Source organism: Zingiber officinale, chromosome 4B (genome assembly GCF_018446385.1).
Source record: "Zingiber officinale cultivar Zhangliang chromosome 4B, Zo_v1.1, whole genome shotgun sequence".
Lineage (NCBI taxonomy): Eukaryota > Viridiplantae > Streptophyta > Magnoliopsida > Zingiberales > Zingiberaceae > Zingiber > Zingiber officinale.
Genome location: NC_055993.1, coordinates 112,607,550 through 112,629,155, shown reverse-complemented (window position 1 = coordinate 112,629,155; position 21,606 = coordinate 112,607,550). Strand labels below are relative to the sequence as shown.

Here is a 21,606-nt window from a genome sequence, read left to right as displayed (position 1 = left end):
TGAACTTCATCAAGTTCAATCACACTCCCACTCGCTTCCTGTAAGAGAAATTCTTTCTCTAGGAAGATAATATGCCTTAAAACAAACACCTTTTGTTCTAAGGGGCGATAGAATTGGTAACCCTTAGTTTTCTTAGGGTGTCCAATAAATAAATACTTATCAGACTTAGCGTCCAACTTGTCTAATATAGTCCTCTTTACATAAGCAAGATATCCTCATATCTTTAAATAAGATATGAGGGGTTTCTTACTAGTCCATACCTCATATGGAGTAGTTGAGATTGCCTTCGTCGAGACTCTGTTTAACAAGTAAACAATTGTCATGAGTGTATAATCCTAAAAGGTTTTGGGAAGATTTGCACGACCGATCATTGACTTAACTATGTCCAACAAGATTCAGTTATGTCTTTTCGATACACCATTATGTTGTGTCGTACATGGCGGAGTCCATTGAGACAATATATCATTGCCCCTTAGATAATCTTAAAACTTTTGGCTTAAATACTCACTACCTCGATCGGATCGAAGTATCTTGATATTTTTTACCAAGTTGTTTCTCTACTTCATTTCTGAATCCTCTAAACTTTTTAAAGACTTCAGACTTATGTTTCATTAGATACATATACCCATAACAAGAGTGATCATCAATGAAAGTAATGAAGTAACTATAACCTCCTGGTGCATGAGTTGATATTGGTCCATATACATCGGTATGTATGAGCCTAAACAACTCATCAACTCTTTCCAGAAAAAGGTAACTTTGTCATCTTGCCTTTTAAACATAAATCATATGTATCAAATATATCTAATTCAAATGATTCGAGAACTGCAATCTTTTACAATTCGGACATGTGTTTCTTGCTTATATGACCAAGGTGATAATGTCATGAGTAAGAGGTTAATTGATTATCTAATCGGGTGCGTTTATTGCTCGTATCGATATTAAATGTGTTACTAGATGTATCTAATGCGTAGATGTCATTGCATAAAGTTCCAGTGCAATAAAGAATATCATTCAACATTATATAACAACAATTGTTACTAAAAGTCAAATGGAAACTTTTCTATTTAAGCAAGAAATAGAAACAATGTTCTTTATTAATGCGGGAACAAAATAACAATTATCTAGTTCTAAGACAAGTCCACTAGAAAGCTATAACAATTATGTTCCGATGGTGACTGAAACAACCTTTGCTTCATTCCCAACTCACATACTTGTTTCTCCCTTGACGAGTCTTCTGCTATTCTTTAGCCTTTGTATGTCATTACATATATATGAGCCACACCCAGTATCCAATATCTAAGTGTCTGAGGAAATAGCATGACAATGAATAACGAAAATACTTGAAGAAGATGGGGCATCAGATGCCTTATTCTTCTTCACGAACTCAAGATAGATCTTGCAGTTTCTTCACCAGTGCCCCATCTTGCCACAATGATGGCATAAACTCTTTTGTGTCGGTTTTATTGTCTTGGCCTTTTTACTATTCTCCTTAGCCTGATGCTTTGGTTTCCTCTTAGAACCTTTCTTCAAAGAGTCTACTAACATCACAGTTTTCTGTTCACCTTTAACAAAAGGCTTTACAGTCTTGAGCATATTAATCATCTTGGGAATGATCTATTCTAAATTGTTCATCCGATAGTTCATTACAAATTGTGAATGATTTTTTGATAAACCATGTAGAATTAAGTCAACACTTAACTCATGATCCATTGTAAAATCGAGTGATGCTAAACGCTCTATGTAGCCGTTCATCTTTAGTACATATTGTGTTGGTGCGGGAAGCATCCGACGATCAAACCTTAGTTTTGATAATGATAAAGGGATTCAAAGTTAAGTTTAATTGTTATCTAATGTGTATAATTAAGTGTTTCAGGAAAGTCCTAGCTGCGATTAGGCAAGGGAAAACCCTAGGGGGTGGTAACCCTACATCATAGGGGGTGGTAACCCTGTGCGGGAAGTCTTGGCGGGTTGGCGCTTCGGGCAAAAATCCTAGGGGGTGGTAACCCTAGGTTAAAATCCTGGTGTCGCGAACCGGGTAGAAGTCTGGATGGGTCGAGGACCGGACATCCAGCATGAAGACCGGAAGCATCGGACGCTGAGCAAAAGTCCAGTCGATCTAGAGGATCGTACTGGCAACAAGTAAATCTCCTGAGAGGAGTAGGTGAGGACGCATTCCCCGGAAGAGGGAACAGTAGGCGTCGGGTCGACCTAGGGTTTCCAGTAGGAAACTCGAAGTCAGACCCGGACAGTCCGAAGGCTGTCAATTCATTTGTTTACATATGATCTATTGTGTTCTAACTCTGTTCTGCATGAGACTAACCTTTTTGTGCAGAGTTAGAAGTGACCGAGATCGGTCGACCGAACCCACAAACCAGCAGATCAGATCTCCAGAGGTTGGACCAGGCTCGACCAGGGGATCGGTCGACCGAACCAGGGTTGGGCGTCGACTGGATCAGGCCAGGTTGACAGAGTCAGGACAGCTGATCGGTCGACCGAACATGGTGATCGGTCGATCGAACCTCGAATGGAGTTTGACCAGATAGAAGCGGAGCGAGAGGATCGGGCGGATCGGATGGGAGAAGATCGCCTGATTGGTTGACCGATCCGCCTCAGGTTAAACTTGATCCCGAATCTTAGGGATCTGGATCAGACTTTGTAGAGCTATAAAAGGAGGCCTCGAGGTGCAGCTCAACACATCAACTCTCGGACAGAAGAACCTGTGCTCTTGTGTGTTGCTCCGTACGCTTCAACAAGGCCATGCTGCTCCAACGACTTAAAGCTCCAAAGTTTCTTATTTACTGTTCGTTGGTATAATTTTTCTTACTGCACTTAATTGTAATTAATCTTGTAATCATCGATTCTATAGCTATTGCCCACCGAAAGCGGTCAACGACCGTGGACCTTCGAGTAGGAGTCGAGCTAGCCTCTGGACGAAGTAATTTAACTGTGTCTTCTGTGTGTGTTTGTGCTTTCACTTTCCGTTGCATTTACTCAACAATTTCCAAAAACGAGTTGTGAAAGCCACGAGTGCTATTCCCCCCCCCCCCCCCCTCTCTAGCGCTTTCGATCCATCATATTGTACTGCAAACAAACCCTCTTGCATCTTTGAGCAAAAGAGAAGCTTAGAGACCTCGAACCTTTCGGATCTAGTTTGCTCATCAAATAACTCATGAAGATGATAGACAATATCATAAGCATCCAAATACTCATGTTGTTTTTGTAGTTCAGTAGTTATAGCAGCTAGCATGATATAACTTGCAAGTACATAATCATCCTTATGTTTCTGAAGGGCTAACAATTGGTCCGCAGTTGCATCGACATCAAGACTTGAGAGAAGAGGCTAATTAAGGACATAAGATAGTTTCTCAGCTTTGAGAATAATTCTCAAATTTTGAAATCAGTCCAAGAAGTTTAGCCCAATCAGTTTATTCGAGCCCAAAATCAAACGCAGATTAACAAAAGTCATAATTAAATGATTAACCTAGAAATACAAAAACAAGAATGTATGAAAGATATGATATTATTTATGTAAACAATTTATATAAAAACCTGTTTATTTATCAAATTCAAATATCCTTATTTTTGAATTCGGGAGATGATAGGTTTTCTCCAAGTGTGTTGATATCCACTACTGACCTTGACTTTGGCGAACAAGTCATTCTTAGCTATATCGGTAGGTAACAAGTTTACCGATTGCATATTACTTATATGCAACTATCACATTATGCTAGCAACTGATTGATCTTTTCATAAACATCGGGTTGTTAACACATTAACAAGTATACATTAAATGCATATCACCCAACTTTACCTCTATTCACATTGATCATGACTTTGACACAACAAATCAATACTTCAAGTTTAAAACTGACCCGTTAATCATGAGATTTCTCTATGGTTTGAACATATTTAATTTCAAATTTGAGCTTGACTTTAGCTAACAACTCAAACAAGAACTTAAACACTGGTTCTTATCATATTAACGGATGATGTAGGTTTTAATATTGAGTAAAAGATTTAGTTTCATCTACATCATGCAAATATTCTATCTAAATGACATTACACGCATGACATAAATGATGACATGACACGTCATATGCATGACATAAATAATGACATGACACATCGCACGCATGACATAGCATGACACATCACACTTATGGTAAGATCTAATCACATCACACGTATGACAAAAATTTAATCATGTCATAATTAATGCATCTATATGACATACAATATGGTATGAACATGACATAAATTTATATAGGTTATAATTCTATTTTAGAAATAAAAATATGTTATAAATCTAATTTTAATAAATCAAAATTTATCTAATCAAATTAAAAAAATAATTTTAAAATTTAATTAACATATTTCATCTATAATATTTCTATCAATCAAGAATCTTTAATTATTTTGAAAATAAATTTTCAAATTAATTTCCAAACAAATTAGGAAATAAATCATTAATATTTATTAATTTATCACTTTATTACAAAATAATTTAAATTTAGATTTTTTTATGATTTTCTAAATCTTTCTAAATTTAGTATTTCTTAACAATTTAGGAAACTTTTAAAAAATAAAATATTTTAATAAATCCAAATATTCTATAAAAGATTAATTCTATAATTTAATTTAGAATATCTCAAATCTAGATTTTTAATGATTTTTCAAATCTTTCCAAATTTGGTATTTCCTAATAATTTAGTAAACTTTCCAAAAATAAATATTTTAATAAATCCAAAAATTTCATAAAAGATTAATTCTATAATTTAATTTAGAATATCTCAAATCTATATTTTTTCTATAATTTTAGAATCTTTTCATATTTGGCATTACCTAATAAATTAGGAAATTTTTCAAAAATAAAATAATTCTTAAAATTTCAGACAAGTCCAGAAATGATAATTTTTAAATTAAAATAATATTTCTAAATTTAATTTCTCAAAATTATATCAGAAACTTTTTAAAATAGATTTTCCTAACAATTTAGGAAACTTTCAAAAATAGAAGAAGACTTAATAATTCTAGAAAAAATTTCAAAATTAATTACAACACTAATTACGAACCATAAAGTAATTTTACGATCATATCGAAGCACGATCAGACTCTGATACCACTGTTGGGATATGCCCGATGAGAGTTCGTGCTAGAACACGTTTCGTAAACATGTACAGCGAATAATAAAATAATAATAATTTTTAATTATTACATCACACACATCACATGCATACAAGATACAACATGACAAACATGATCGTATAATTAAAATATTTTTAGAAGTAAATTTACTCTTGATATACCTTATGGATGACTTGTAACAAGAAGGGCATCAACAGTAGCGATCTTGTCGAACCTCGCCTCTATTCGTATCCACGCCGAGCTCCTCAAGACAACTCCTTGAGTATAAGTCTCTCATTCGAAAGTTATAAGTCACGAGAGAAGAAGAGGGATCAAGAGGAAGAAAAAGAGAAGCATACAAGGGAGAACTTTTCTCCCTTGTGGTGGTCAAAACAACAAGAGAGAACACCCTCTTGTTGGCGGCGGGAGAGAGAGGAGAGGGAGAGGAGGATTGAATTTCTAAAAATCAATCAACCAAATAATGAAACTTGTATCTAATTCTCTCTCAATTACATCTATATATAATCCTTTTTAATGAGTTGGATTAGAAAGCTCAAATCCAACTCATTATCCGTTAACAAATAATTAGCTCATTAACCCTTTGGTTTGGTTCACAAATAAACCAAGTTGGTTCATGACTAATTCATGATTAAACTAAATATAGTTCAACTCTACCATAAGAGATATAGTCCATTCGCGCTTCCATTATGATAAATATTTCCATATTTGTCTTATGTATAGTCCAACCAAACATTTATTTCTCGATCTAAGAATTATATTTTTAACTTGTTTTACGTCTTTGGAAGACTCGTTAGTGCGGGTGACCCAATAGGTTTTTGCTTTATCTTGGTCGTCCATAATTAACTATTTAATTATAGAATAATCATAAGTGACACCTAGTAGTACATCATGATCGTCAATTAGTCGAAAAATCATAGTTGATCTTAGATCTAATTCTAAACTCTTAGCAGCTACAGTGAGTTGTGTCTTATTCCTTTCACTCGTCTTATACCCACTTGGTTCAGGACATGGTTCATGTGTCTGTCCCCACTAGACTGACTACGTTACACCTAGCACAAGTAATACTGTCTCGTTTTACGGATTCAAATTACTCGTACATGTGTATAAGAGTATCGTACTCTTAACATGTGATGCTTTGGCTAAAGACTTTGAGTAATAATCCTAACGAGTGACCATAGGTATACGTCTCCTCGCAAGGAACGGTGAATCCTCTGTGGGCTATCCAAACATCTTCGGACATTTCGACTTATAACCAATCATCCCGGGTCTACACCTCAATGAGATTCTTGCTTAAGATGTCAAATTATAAGTCTCCATAACCAAGATGAATTGTATACCTCAAGTCGAAGGAAACTTGCACTTGAGCTGTAGTAAGAGCTTCACAGACATATCCATATATATATAGATAACCATATGAAGTCTTACAGTGAGTCACTCTAATAAACTAGTTACCATAACTAACATCTACGTTTAACTCTCGACATCCCAATGTCTCCAGCCAGTGAGAAAGCAACTACTTGGCGAACCAATAAGTATAACCCGTGCTAGTCTTACAGAATTGATGATGATCGAATGCATCAATTCGACGACTAGGAAAATTCTAATACGTTCATAATTGCACATGTAGAGATAATCACTAGTTGTGATCCAATCACAATTTCTCTCATCTTATGAATTATATTATGGGCATTCAGTAAATGAGTTTAAGACAATCAAATATATAATATGCACTCAAATAGTGAATCTATATTTAGTAAAAATCGTAAGACGATTGTCTTAGGACATCCCTCAAAATCTAACACCTTCGACACCTCATCCTTGGCATAGTTATATGCAAACCTAGTATAAGATTTTCCCTTAGCCTTGGAGATATTAGATCAGTATCCCAAACCCGATCTATTATTGTTGGGTCTTTGACTACCCAACATCATATCTAACCCTTTAGATCCAACCTTTAATCTCTCTAGGGTGTTCTCCAATTGATCAAGCTTTACCTTCAAACCTTGATTTTCTCGTTCTAGGTTCCTAAACCTAGAGTTAACATGTCCACCTTGGATATTCCTAAACCTACCCTTTCTAGGCATGTGTCTCCCCTTCTTAGGATTAATGCCTTGGTTCTCCTTAGGTCAACCATTACTAAATTGTCTAGGTCTCCTAGGGTTATGATCTATATTAACTCTATTTCTATCATGATATTTAAATTCAAAATTTTTTAGGGGTAAATAATGAAATTTATTCCTAGCATACATGGGAAAATGAAAATTTGAATTACAATTCAAATTAGGATATACCTCCCTTACCCTTGAAGCTCCCCCTCGACTTGAGCTTCTCTTCTTCTCACATTTCTTCAAATGCTCTAGCTTCTTGATCTCCCTCTTCTCGGGGTATTTGGTGTGGTAGTGGCTCTTCTCCCCACATGTGAAGCATACTATACACATTCTCCTCTTTTGGGCTTCTTCATTTCTACAACCCATGTTAGTATTTAAATTAACTTGATTGGGTTTAGGAGATACCTTCTTCCCATAGGATACCTACTCTTGTAGTGACCCTTCTTATTGCACCCGAAGCAAATGATGTGGTCATTTGACTTTATTTCAGTGGAGGTGCTCGCTAGATTGACTTCCAAGACCTCTTCTTCACTTGTCTTGAATTCTTCTTCAACCCTTGAAGATGTGGATGATTCCTCATCTTCCTTTTCCTCGGAAGTTGAACACACATCACCTTCCGATTGCTTCTCCTCCACTTGAGCCACTTTATCCTTTTCTTGGATTTTTTTTTTCTTCTTGTGTAGGCATACGTTCTTTGTCTAGAACCTTCTTCACTTTGCTCCATAGATCATGGGAATTCTTGTATTCACCTACACAACTCACCACATAATTAGGTAAAACATTAATTAAAATTGATATTACCTTTTCATTTGCCTTTGATCATGAGGCTTACTCTTCCATCCAATAGCGTGGTCGAAGTTTCTTCCTTTTCTTGTCTCTTGGGACTTCGAATGACTCATTGACAACCATCATAGTGTTCTAATCCGTTTCGAAGAAGACCTCCATCTTCATCATCCAGTACGTGATGTCCTATAAGGTTCCTCCTTCATACTTCGGCGGAGCAATCAAGCCGGTCATCCTTGGAAGTTGCTCTTCTTGACGGTTAGTCCAGTGAAGTATGACCTTGCTCTGATACCACTTGTTGAAAATCGGATGACCGGTTAGAAGGGGAGTTGAATAGATAGTGCCACAAATTCTATCGCTTCTTACAATGTTAGCTTGCACAGCAGAATACAAACTAATATAAACAAGGAAAGCTAAACTAAAAGACAAGAAAGCAAACCAAACTCGACATGCTCATTTGCGTGGTTCGGAGATAACTTGCTTCTACTCCACAACTGTCGATAAGGTGGGTGATCCCTGTGATCCTTTAGTGGATCAAGCCCCGGAACTTCGGCTAGCACGAACTCTTTCTCGGTGGAGTAAACCTCGGACAACCTTGATCAATACACCATACTCTAATCACAACTCAAGGTAGATTACTAATAGGGGTTAATCATCTTTATTTCGTCAACCTTAACCAAGCTTCCAATCCTTGGTTATATAGGCTACGAGTTGGAAACCCCCGTCTACCAACTGATTGGTAAAAGTATCAATCAACTGCCCTCTGTGAAAATTCGACTATTACAATCCAACGGTTCAATACCAGTCGACTGGTAAAAGTACAGTCAACTACTCCACACTAGCCGAGCGAATAGAGGCATTCTGCTCGCTCCCAGTTGACTACACCAGTTGACTAACAAAACCATCAGTCAACTAGTAAACCCTAAAACCTAGGGTTTCGCTCTCTGAGTGCAATCTCTCAGCACTTGGACCCTCACGACTCACTTGACTCTTCTTTGCAGCTTTGACAGCTTGTCTTCAAACTTACTTCCTTTGACTCTCGTCCCTTGGATGCATTCAAGCTTGCGGCTTGTCCCAATGTCATCCTTCGCGTATGCCTTGAAGTGCGCTTCTCTCGGCTCTTGTCCTTTTTGTCTTGTCCACAGTCCCTCGAATGCTCCATCCTTTACCGAACCCGAAGCCATGAAGCTGATTCATATGTATATCCTGTAAATCTACACAACCCAAATACATATATCAAATACAAGGGTAAACCTAAATTAAACCATTTGCCCAAACATCAAAATACATGGTCACACCGGACCTCAAGATTGCCTCCAACAGGCACATCCGAAGTGAAGCTTGCACAAGATAGGACATTCTTCGGAGCAAGCTAACAAACCTTTGCTTGGAAAAAGGTGAGACGATGACAAGACTACATGCTAAGATCAAGGAGTTGATGGCCGAACTGGTCGATCTCAGCAAAATGGTAACAAATAGGGATTCAGACAGCTATGCACTTAACGTCTTTCCCAGAACTCCAGAGTGGATCTCATCATAGATGCCTACTATATCTCTAAGGATTTGGAGGTAAATACCTTAGAAGAACTTTTTTCGACATTAGAATTACATGAATATAGATATGCAAGTACAAGAAAAGAGTCAAGCTAGAATCTAGCATTGAGCCAACAAGAAAGACGAACCCGAGTAAGACTCATACCTTGATGCAGACCAAGAAGCATATATGGTAAGAAAATTAAAAATAAATAAATATAACAAGTTTAAAAAAATGCAGACCAAGAAAAATCCAAGGAGCAAATGAAAGATTCGATGCTACAATTATCAAAAAGAAGGGCACATGATGGATGACTGCCCGGAGTTCAAGAAGGAGAAAGACAAATGGCCAAAGCGAAACAAGCACAAAAATCTCAATGTCACTTGGTATGAAAGTTCATCATCCGAATCCTAGATAGAAGCCTATCCTGGACTAGCACTGATGGCTAGTCAAGAAGAACCAAACAACTCAAAAGCTAGCATCGATGAAGGGGGAGCTACATCTGAAGAAAGCAACTGTGAAGGAGAAGAATCCAACTTCGGATCAGATCTGGTAAGTGATGTATATCTTCTACCACTTGATAAGTTATATTCTGGTATAAAATCAATCTCCAAATCTTTTTGTAAGCTTAAAACTAAGAATATAAATTTGAAAAAGGAAAATATAAATTTAAAAATAATTTTAGCTAAAGCATATCCACTAGAAGAATTCGATAAAGTTAAAATTGAAAATGCAAAATTGAAAGAAAAAAAATAAATTTTAAAAAATTCTACCTGTTCAAATTGTGTTGCTTCAAATTTAAGAAATTATCAATAGCTAGATTGATATTATAAATTTTATAAGGGTCAAATAAGAAAAGTGACAAGAAAGTATATTTCAAGAAATTTTTTTATTAATGCAGTAGGTAGGAACCTTTATTGAGTTTCAAAATCATGCATAGGTTAAATCTTTATGCATGCTTTTTTAATTTGCTTTAATATTTTTTTGCATGCTTAAAATTGTCCAACTTTTTTAAATAAATTGTTTCATATCTTTTCTGTTCAAAATTAATTAGATTCTAATTTCTCCATGAAAAAGGATTGAATTACTGCTCAATAGAAAAAATTTTAAAATTTTTTTACCGTTAATGAATTTTTCTACGAATTTTTTACTAAGATCTTAATTTTTAATATTAAAAATTCTTAAAAAATCAATCTTCGAAAATCTATTTTTTTACCAAAATACTTTCTATTTTACATACTCAAAAAAATTTGTAAAAATTTTCAAACTCAAAATATATTTTAAAATATTTTTTAAAAAAATATATCTCTCTGTATAAAATAATTAATTATTACTTTATTAATTTTATTTATTCGTAAAATTTTTATCACAATTCTGGAATATTATGTTTAATAGTGACAAATATTTTTAGAAATTTTCAAAAATAAAAACAATCTTTAAAATTATTTTTTAAAAAATTAGCTTTTGAATCATAAAAATTCATATTTTCTAAAAACAAATGTCACACATTTGTTTGTAAGTCTTAGTTAATATGATCAAAGGGGGAGAGAAAAGATTAAGTCTAGGGGGAAGTACATTTTTTTTGTATTAAATGCTTAAATTTGCATATTTATTTATTTTACTATTTTTTGTTAAACTCTAACTTAACTTGGATTAATTCACATTAAAAAGGGGGAGATTGTAAGTACCCCGTGGTGGTTTTGATGTGATCAACCAATTCAAGTTAGGTCATGTATATTTGATCCTTGTGTTTAAATGTGCAAGGGCTTTGAATCACAAGAAGTCGAATGAAAGATGCAGCGGATGAGAATGATGGTAAGGGAATCAACTCGACAAGCTCGGTGCATCCGAGGGACAAGAAGCTGCGGAAGAGTATATTAGTAAAGCAAGAAGGGCGTGCGGGACGCTTCCGAGGGACGAGAAGCCGGAACGGAAGACTGTTCGAGGAGAATGTCCGAGTTGGATTCGGGTGAGCTCAACTCTGAAAGGCCGGAGGATCATCCAAGCGATAGGAGAAGGCGCCATCGACTGGAGAAGGAGCTAGCGATTGGAGAAGGCGTCAGACGGTCAGCCTGAAGTTGACTTATATGGGTGCTCGGACAAGATTTTTCGGGTGCCCGGACCACCAGGGTGCCTAACGGGCGCTTCGTTACAGTGGATCACTTTTCGGGTCCACGTCAATAACGATCCGAGAGCTCGGACATGGTATAGGTGCTCGAACATGAAAATTTTCATCTTCAAACCGTTACGAAGCGATTGCATCGAGATAAAGTTTGTCACGTTGGGGGCACCCGGAGATGATCCAGGCTCTTGGAGTTGCCATGTTAGCAAATGACTAGTTTGTACTTCGAATTCTTCATTCAATTTACATTTTATGTACTTCCAACGCTTGTAAGAGACTCTCCGCCTACGATGAAAGGAGAATTTTATTAGTGCTTTCAATGCCTTAGATTAACAACTTCCCTAGTTGTAACTAAGTAAAATTCGGTAGCCTCTTTTATTTTTATACAATTTAACTTTGCTTATTATAGTGGTTGCCTAATCTAAAAGTCGAAAGCTTTGAGAATGGTATATTTTTAATTTCAAGCAATTCATCCCCTCTAGCCGACCGCACCGGGACCAACACATTTTAGTTGTCTTACTTAATTAAGGAGCTCACAAACATCACTTCCATTATATGAAAGTGACAAATTTTATCTACATTATTCACATCCCTCCACATAACTCATTGCATACCCTGTAAATGATTTTATAATCAATCTTATTAGAGGTGGCGTTTATTGATACTAAAGTACACAATTTCTTATGTAGAGAACCGCAGTGACTTCAGGTCAAAAGAATGTTTATATTAATAGTCACTATGAAAATATTTATGATACTCATATAACAATCCATGAAATATTCTCATGACGGTTCAATTAAGTACATATTTTCTAATATATACTCATGTCTTAATTTGATATCTTATATCTATAACTTATATGCTAGTGTCAATGCATTAATATTGCTTTTGTATATTAATATTTAACTAGGAATGTTTGAAAGTCTGTGTTGTATATATCTATAATCTATCATAATCAATTCAAAAATGCTATAGAACAGAACATGTCATTTTAGAATTTTATTATATTTATTTACTTTTACATAAATATAAAATAAATATAATAAATACAAAATATTAGCTGTTATTAAAATATGATAAAAAAAAAGTCTCATATCAATCATCTACCAGGTGGACGAGATGGATTGTGCTTCCAATTATGGTCAAGCGTCAAGTTTGATAAAGAAAAAGCAGAATGTAGAATTACATGGGACGACTAGCTTTTGGTGAAGAAGGAAGGAATGGAATATATGAGAAGTACAAAATGCTACATGGTAGCTAGGAGAGACAACAGCGTCCTTACATAGCGACAACAATTTTTTCAACATATGTAGCCATTTTGGACAATGATACTTGGCCTCAAGACTTTTGACAGGGATTGGTAAACCAAATCAAAGAACACTTGTTCTCATAATTCCAAGTCATAAAGTAGCAGACAAAGTGTTGTGGCTTTGACTTCTGGGTCATGCATGCCTTGTGGATTTTGGTAGAGTATGATGGGTCAAAGTTAACTTTCAGGGACTTTGAATCGTCAAGTGAAGTTGCAACCATTCAAGGTTTGAACTTTACCCCAGCCTCGTCGTCAAAGGGAAGAAACTGGAAGGCTTCATATGTATACATATTCCTCATTGCTCTAAACCTAGAGACTCGACTAGTCCAATTGAACACCCACAACGCTTGGTCTCACTGAACAAGTCAATCAAGATGGTACAATTGCACGGGTCAATCAAGAAGGTCCATTTGCATGAGCTAGATGAGCTGAGCTAATTTGCTGGTCAAGTAGGCAATATGGTATAGCTGTCCAAGCGAGCTGGATAAATTAAGGAAGTTGAGTGAATCGAATAAATCAAACGAGTCCAATGTATCAATCAAATCAGACTTACCAAAAAGAATGAGAGTGGGACAAAAATAGGTTGGATAATAAAGGATGACAATTTGCATATCCTCCATCTTCATACCGAGGATCAGATATTATCCTCATACTCGTACCCATTAAAACATCATATATCTTCTATACTAATATTTTTTCTTATTTATATCCTACTATCATTATTCAATAAAAGTATATTAGAATTAACATTATATATATATTAATTGAGTATTCGGTTCAGATATTGGTAGTCCCTCTATATCCTCCTCCATTCAGTTCGGATATCCGATTTTCCATCGGATTCGGAGAAAATTGACATCTCTATAGATATGATCATTGGACTCACATGGTAGGTGTGTTGAACGTGTAAAGTCGGGCTTGCTAGATGAGCCAGTATGAAGTTGATTAGGTCAATCAATTTTATTGGGTTGAAATCTAATTTGGTTGAGCAAACTAACCAAGATAGGTCGACAAATCATTCATCTCTCTCACAATTAGGCCGAAAACTATTTAAATACAGTTTCCGTGTGCATTCCGTGGCAACAAGATTATACCTGAACGGTTGGTGATGTCCCACTGGGCCATCGAGATCAGTTCACTGGATGTTTGTTTGCACAAATCGCCATTGCTTATGAGCAATATCATCAAGTAAAATTGTTTACTTTATTGAAAAAGGAAAAGCTCTTTTGCACAGAGTTCCATCTGGGTCTTCTTAACTCTGAGTACCTGGCCTTCAATTTAATATCCAAGTGCGCCTTCCACTTACACCAGTAAAATAATTCATTATTCCTTTACTTTAAGAGATTGTGGAAGTTTCTACCTTGTAACTTAGTAGACACTGCAACCCCTTAATGCTTCATTTACTAGAATCCAATTAGGTGTATCAAATTCCTCCTTGATACCTCACTCCCTTTGTATTTCCAGTTCATTTCCCTTGGGTATCCCTTGTGCTTATCCTAATATACCTTTCCCAAGCGTCAAGAGAGGGCTTGTTGCTGATGGAAGATTATCCCCATGAGATTCTCAGCAATAGGCAAGGACAAAAAGAAAAATACACAAGCCAAGTCTCTTCTTATTTATGTCTAATCCTCCCCACTATATTTGTTAATCACACAATCATCAAAGTAGGGATTGCCTTTTAGGGTGTCAAAATTTTACTTTTTAGAAAGTTTTAATATCGTTCTTTGCACCCTTCTCAACGTCAGACTATTAAAGTCAATGTGAGGCTCTCTCTCCTTTGGTGTCCATCGACTTCCCTTTGTTAATTAATTGGGGAAATATGTATCCACTTGTCAAAGAGACTTAAGGCCACTAATCACTCTTTCATTTTTAAAGTCCTATTGCAATGCATAAAGATGGTTCATAATTGATTAATTATGAGGTTAGTCATAGGGTTGTTGAAATGTTAATTAGGGTTCGTTGTGAATGGAAACAATCCCCATGTTGACTATCAACTCAAGCTATTACTGTAGAAAGTAAACAAAAGGTTGTCAAGTGGATGGGGTATCTTGAATTACTTTGTCCCTGTACACACATTTCCTTCTTGAAAGCAGGTAAAACCCAGTGCATGAATTATGAAGAAATAGAGCAAAGAATACAATAGTCTTAAGTTGACCAAATCTATCTACTTCTTTCGAGCTAGTTTATTACTCTTGGTGTAACAAATTAAACAGGTAATGGGAAATCAGTCTCTTAACCTCATTATAAAATAGTTTTAGCTCAGTGGATTTGGGATGTAGTCGATGACAAGTTTTTTCTTTCAATAAAGTTATCTACAGTGTCACCGTGGTGAACTTTGCTAACCAATCTAATAAGATCTTGGATAGTCCAACAGTTCCATATGTCAAACTAAAAAGATTTACTTTGAAGCTGCTGCCTAGAGAACAAAGGCCATGCATTGAAAAGTTGTGCAAAGATGGCCAAAAGCAATGACAAACGAAACCCTCGAGAACAATTCAGCAAAGCCTTCTACCATAACAAGTCAAAAGCAGCTTTGTCCTGTCCTAAGCATCACATCCAACCTGTGCAACTTTTCTGTCCCAGTCTCCTCCTATTTAACCCGGTCTTGTTCCACGGTTCTTCTATTGTCTATCAAAATTAAAAGCTTTCAAATTGTGTAACTAAGAGAGAGGAGAGAGATGGGGAGGGCTCCGTGCTGTGACAAGGCTAATGTGAAGAGGGGACCTTGGTGCCCTGAGGAGGATGCTAAACTCAAGGCTTACATTGAAGAGCATGGTACTGGTGGTAACTGGATTGCACTTCCCCATAAGATTGGTTAGTGAATTCGTTGGGCTTTTTGTTCCAAGGAAAAGAAGTATTGAATCATTAGAAAGTTATTCAAGTTATTCCATGCATGAGCTAAGTTTAACTAGCTACCTGTTTACTCTTAAACACTTTGATACTAATTGCTATGATATATATATATTTCAGATGTTTCAATGTGGTCTATATTTCAGAAGATTCAATCTTTAGTAAAATATCTGTTGATTTGTTTCCTTATCTTTCAAGCATGAATAACAATCAATAAGATAACAGAAATTATTCGAGAATAATCTGAAAACCAAGTTGTAACATAGCAAGTGTTTAAAGTGTGCCATTCTTGCAGGGTTGAAAAGATGCGGAAAGAGTTGCAGACTAAGATGGTTGAATTATCTGCAGCCAAACATCAAGCACGGTGACTTCTCCGAGGAAGAAGACTTCATCATTTGTAATCTTTATATTAGTATTGGGAGCAGGTAGTTAGTTATTGAATCATACAACTCAAAACCTTTTAGATTTCTTGACTTTCTAATTAATCATTCAATTATATATATTCTCAACTCATCTAACTCTGCATGTATAGGTGGTCAATAATAGCAGCTCAATTACCAGGAAGAACAGATAATGGCATCAAGAACTATTGGAACACCAAGTTAAAGAAGAGATTTCTCGGGAAGAATAAAAAGCATCATGCAATATTGCAAGAACAAACAAGTCAGAGAGCTACTGGAATAATATCTGACGATAGCATAAACTCAGAATGCATACCCACGTCGGTCATAGAAAGGATGCAACTCCATATGAAGCTTCAAAGCCTCTACAATCCCTTATCTTCGTGCCACAATCCTGCATTTTGGCCCAAGATGCAAACCAACGACCATATCAGCACTTGGAAGGATGCCTGTGCCATTGAGGCAAACTATCAAACAGAATGCAGTCAAGTCAACCTTCACCATATGCACGACATGAACTGCTCAAAGCTACAGTTTGACTCACCTCCAGACATGAACCCATCAGCTGCACGACACATCAACAATGAAATATTTGAGGATAAAAATGGGTTCTTTGAGCAGGATGAGCACGAGATGAACGGGTTGTGTGATTACAGATCACAAATCAATTGGGAGAAGGAGAGCTGGGATTCATGGGCCACTTCTAGTGGCGAATTTCAGGAGGAGGCATCGAGCTCTTGGGACTTGTCGGCAGTCTTCCAGACAGATTCTATTCTTCAAAATGACAACAGAGATTTGTAATGGACGAAACAATTTGGTTGCATCCGTCTTGATGATGTTTGGATTCCATAATGCATGTTGTAATAGTAGATGTAGATTTTGTTGACGATAGTTGTGGATTTTATCAACTAAAGCATGAGACTCCTGATGCTTTAAAAAGGGACACAAAAGACATAAAAGTGGCACGATACAAGAATTATTACAAAATATTGATTCGTCATTAGCCAAAAATTATTACAAAATATTGATCGACTATTTATGAATAAGAACAACCTGACAAATTTATCCATTGAGAATTTCCTATATAAAAACCTTGGATGGATGCTACTCTCAGTTATCTCAAATCCTAGTGATTCTATTTCTCCTTTTTCATTCTTTAGGTGAGATATGAGTTTAGTTTTATTTTATTTTTCTTTCAATATTAAAATTAAAAGAACTCTTCTGGAGATCATAATTAAGCAAGGAGAGAGCTCAAGCACCACCCAATATATGTGTTACTAGAAGGTGAAATAGGGTTAGATGGAGAGAATCTATGAAACATTCTTTTCATGGAGCCCTAAACTACTATGATGACCCTGAATGCTAGGAAGGGTAATTGATACGGAGTAACTTCCCCCTATGAATAGAGCTAGGTCACATGGTTCAATTTTTATTTTTTTTATTTTATATCGAGAGCTTAGAGCTTACAACACGATAGATGATCTGATTTTATATTTTATCCACTAAGTAAATTTAGGAAGCACTGTTGGTTGTTACTCGGAAAACCTAGAGGTTCCACTGTACAAAAATTTTGTACAAAGGTCTGAACCTTTTTCTAGCTATCATGTGTTCTTTTAAATTAAATTTTGGATCGCCTGCGGAACTTAACACGTTTGATCCAAAACTTAATCTATTTGTTCTTTTAGGTTTTGACTTGGATCTCCTGCGGAACTTAACACGTTTGATCCAAATCACCTAAGTTATTAATTCCATTAAATATTAATTTCCAAAATTTGTTCCCAGTACTGACGTGGCGAGGCACATGACCTTCTTGGATATGGGAACAATCACCACCGACTAGACAAAACCTTTTAAGGACAGCTAATATTTAATTTCCTAAAATAACTTTAGGTCAACCGAAAAGAACAATCAAATCACAAGGAAAAGAAAAACAAAAGAATACTATATCGAAAACAAATTCGAAACACTAGAATCGTATGCCTCTTGTATTTAGTATTATTTCCAAAAATAACTAGTATAATGCGGAAAGAAAAATTACTAGTTATACCTTTTAGAAAGACCTCTTGATCTTCTACCGTATTCCTCTTCTAACCTCGGACGTTGTGTGGGCAACGATCTTCCAAGATGAGAACCACCTAGGCACCTTCTTCCTTCTTCCTTCAAGTTTCGGCCAAGCACAAGAACTTCCAAAGGATGAAGAATTTTCCACCAACCAAACTCCAAGAGATGCATGCTTTCTCTCCTTCTTCTCCTTCCTTGATCCGGCCACATCCTCCAAGCTCCAAGAGATGATAGATTTCGGCCACAACAAGAGGAGAGAAGAGAAAGGGAAAAGGAAGGGCCGGCCACCACACCAAGGAAAAGGGGGAGAAAACAATAGAAGTTGTAACCCATGAAGGCACCCCTACCCCTTCTTTTATATTCCTTGGCTTTGGCAAATAAGAAAATTTATTTATAATAAAATTTTCTTAACTTTCTTTGACAACAATTAATTAAGAAAAATTAAATAAAATTTCCTAATTAATTGTATGTGGCCACCTCATGTAGAGCAAATAAGACAATTTTAATCAACAATTAAAACTTTCTTATTTGTCTTTGGAAATTTTTAAAAAATAAAATTTCCCTTTATAATCCCTTCTTGGTTGATAAAAATAAATTTCTATAATTTTAATTTTTCAACATGTGAATAATTTTTAAAGAGAAAATAAAATATCTTTCCAATCTACAAATAAGGAAAGAGATCTAATCTCTTTCTTTAATCTTTTGTAGATCCTTTTAAGAGAGATATTTTAATTTTAATTCTCTTTAATAAATTATATCTTCCACATAATAAAAATTAAAATTCTTTTTTAATTTAATTATGGTTGGCCCCCTCTAGCTTGGATTCAAGCTAGGGCCGACCACCCTAAACCATGCTTAGGCCGACCCTAGCTTGATTCCAAGCTAGCTTGGCCGGCCCCCTTTTAGGTGGGTATAGGTGAGTATAGTACTCTATAAATAAGAGGCTACGATAGGGACCAAGAGGAGGAATTGGTTTTGGTCTCCCGATAAAATTAAGCATCCCGTGTTCGCCCCGAACACACAACTTAATTTTATCAATAATAATTCATTCCACTAGAGAACTATTATTGAACTACCGCACCAATCCCAAATTACATTTTTGGGCTCCTTCTTATTATGAGTGTGTTAGTCTCCCTGTGTTTAAGATATCGAATGTCCACTAATTAAGTGAGTTACTGACAACTCATTTAATTAATATCTTAGTTCAAGAATAGTACCACTCAACCTTATCATCATGTCAGACTAAGTCCATCTGCAGGGTTTAACATGACAATCCTTATGAGCTCCTCTTGGGGACATTATCAACCTAGTATCTCTAGGACACAGTTTCCTTCTATAATCAACAACACACACTATAAGTGATATCATTTCCCAACTTATCGGGCTTATTGATTCATCGAACTAAATCTCACTCATTGATAAATTAAAGAAATAAATATCAAATATATGTGCTTGTTATTATATTAGGATTAAGAGCACACACTTCCATAATAACTTAGGTCTTTGTTTCTTTATAAAATCAGTATAAAAGAAACGACCTCTAATGGTCCTACTCAATACACTCTAAGTGTACTAGTGTAATTATATAGTTAAGATAAACTAATTCCTAATTACACTGCGACCTTCCAATGGTTTGTTCCTTTCCATTTTGGTCGTGAGCTACTGTTTATAATTTATAAGGTACTGATAACATGATCCTCTGTGTGTGACACCACACACTATGTTATCAACAATATAAATTAATTGAACAACTACATTTATCATAAATGTAGACATTTGACCAATGTGATTCTTATTTCTAGATAAATGTTTATACCAAAAGCTAGACTTTTAGTATACATCCTAATAAGCACAATATACATCATCGGAAATTTGATCTCTACAAATTCACCTTGCATGAGAATCAAATTTTTATTGTATGAGCGAATTGTCAAACCTCTTGCCACACCACCATTGCTCTAGGGCATGCCACATGGCTCAATTAGAGCACCCAAGTGGGAGCTCTTTCAGAACTCCCACTGTAAGGTGGCAGCGGCTCTGTGATTACGGAGCTCGACTTTTTGTTTTTGTTTTAATATTATTTTTGTTAATAATTGTAAAGAAAAAAACAACAGTTATTTTATCCGTTGAACAAAGACTATTTTAGCCGTTGTTCAACGGTTAAATTTATCTTTTTAATTTTTTTTTTTATAAATACATGATTGATAATTTCATATTTTTTCATTCATCTCATTGTTATCTTCGCTTTCGACTTCTTTCCTCAACTCTCATTTATGAAAGTTATTTTATGTTAGTAATTTATGTATTTAAATTTTATTAAAATTTAATTATATAAAATATAAATATGAATGAGAGATAATGAAATATATATAATGAAAAGTGTAAGATTCATGAAGAAGTTATTGAGAGGTTTTTTTGATAATGGAAAGGGGTGTGAGGTTTTTAACTTTTGACGTGACACAGATATGACAACGAAGGAGCTCTCAATGGACTCTAATAACTATGGATACCCTTAAGTTTAAGGCACATTGTCCCACCACATCCCTGTAAATGTGTCAACATTAGACAATGTGAATACAAACCTAAAAACCTATAAATATGTCCCAAGACAACTAAAGAAAAAGAGACCTTTCGAGTGGGAAACTCTAGTTATACTTGTAGCAACTTCACATTGGCGTGACAATAAACCCACTTAGGAATACAACAAGACCACATGGTATCACAGAAAGCCACCTTGGATTATCGTGCTCTTATAAAATGGATAAGGTTTAGCCGAATTGTTTACATCTGAGTTAGTTCCGACTACTCTTAATAAAATTAAAATAATCCATCATAAATTCAATTAATTTTATTTTTTAAATATTACTTATTCAATTTATTCGGTTTAATTTTAATTTTTAAATTTAAACTTTGATTAAATTGATACTTGGATTAATGATCCCGACTGCCCAATAATAATTAACTGATATGTCATTAATTATTTTTTACTACTTTAATACTTTGGATGTTCAATAGCACAATCGACTGTTAAAATCGATTAATTTGATAAAAAAAATAAATTAATTATTATTATTTATTAATTTAATTGGTTTGATTTTCAATTTAATTAGTACGATCGAATCAAATTTTAACCCTACTTCCGGGAGATGTGGCTGTGTTGCGGGAATCCCATGGTCCCGCATCGCTTGACGCAGGGATGGATTTCTAGCGGACCCATGTTTATAGGAAAAAAAAAAAAAATTCTTACACCTATAAATTAATTCGTGAGCATATGGCGCAGAGTCGGTCCA

General features: G+C 35.4%; 1 protein-coding gene across 1 annotated transcript; it reads left to right on the top strand.

Moving 5' to 3' along the window:
- The first annotated feature begins 15,636 nt into the window (after nt 1-15,636).
- On the top strand, nt 15,637-17,146 carry LOC121977858 (transcription factor MYB36-like). The gene is made up of 3 exons (XM_042530267.1): nt 15,637-15,818; nt 16,150-16,279; nt 16,387-17,146. The coding sequence occupies exons 1-3, from the start codon at nt 15,683-15,685 to the stop codon at nt 17,054-17,056; spliced, it is 936 nt and encodes a 311-aa protein (XP_042386201.1). The 5' UTR covers nt 15,637-15,682; the 3' UTR covers nt 17,057-17,146.
- The last annotated feature ends 4,460 nt before the right edge of the window (nt 17,147-21,606 follow it).

Excerpts from the sequence above, each read along its gene's own strand:
- LOC121977858 (XM_042530267.1), top strand. The coding sequence starts at position 15,683 with ATGGGGAGGGCTCCGTGCTGTGACAAGGCTAATGTGAAGAGGGGACCT. Across the intron at positions 15,819-16,149 it reads TGCACTTCCCCATAAGATTG|GGTTGAAAAGATGCGGAAAG; the intron begins GTTAGTGAATTC and ends CCATTCTTGCAG. Across the intron at positions 16,280-16,386 it reads TATATTAGTATTGGGAGCAG|GTGGTCAATAATAGCAGCTC; the intron begins GTAGTTAGTTAT and ends CTGCATGTATAG.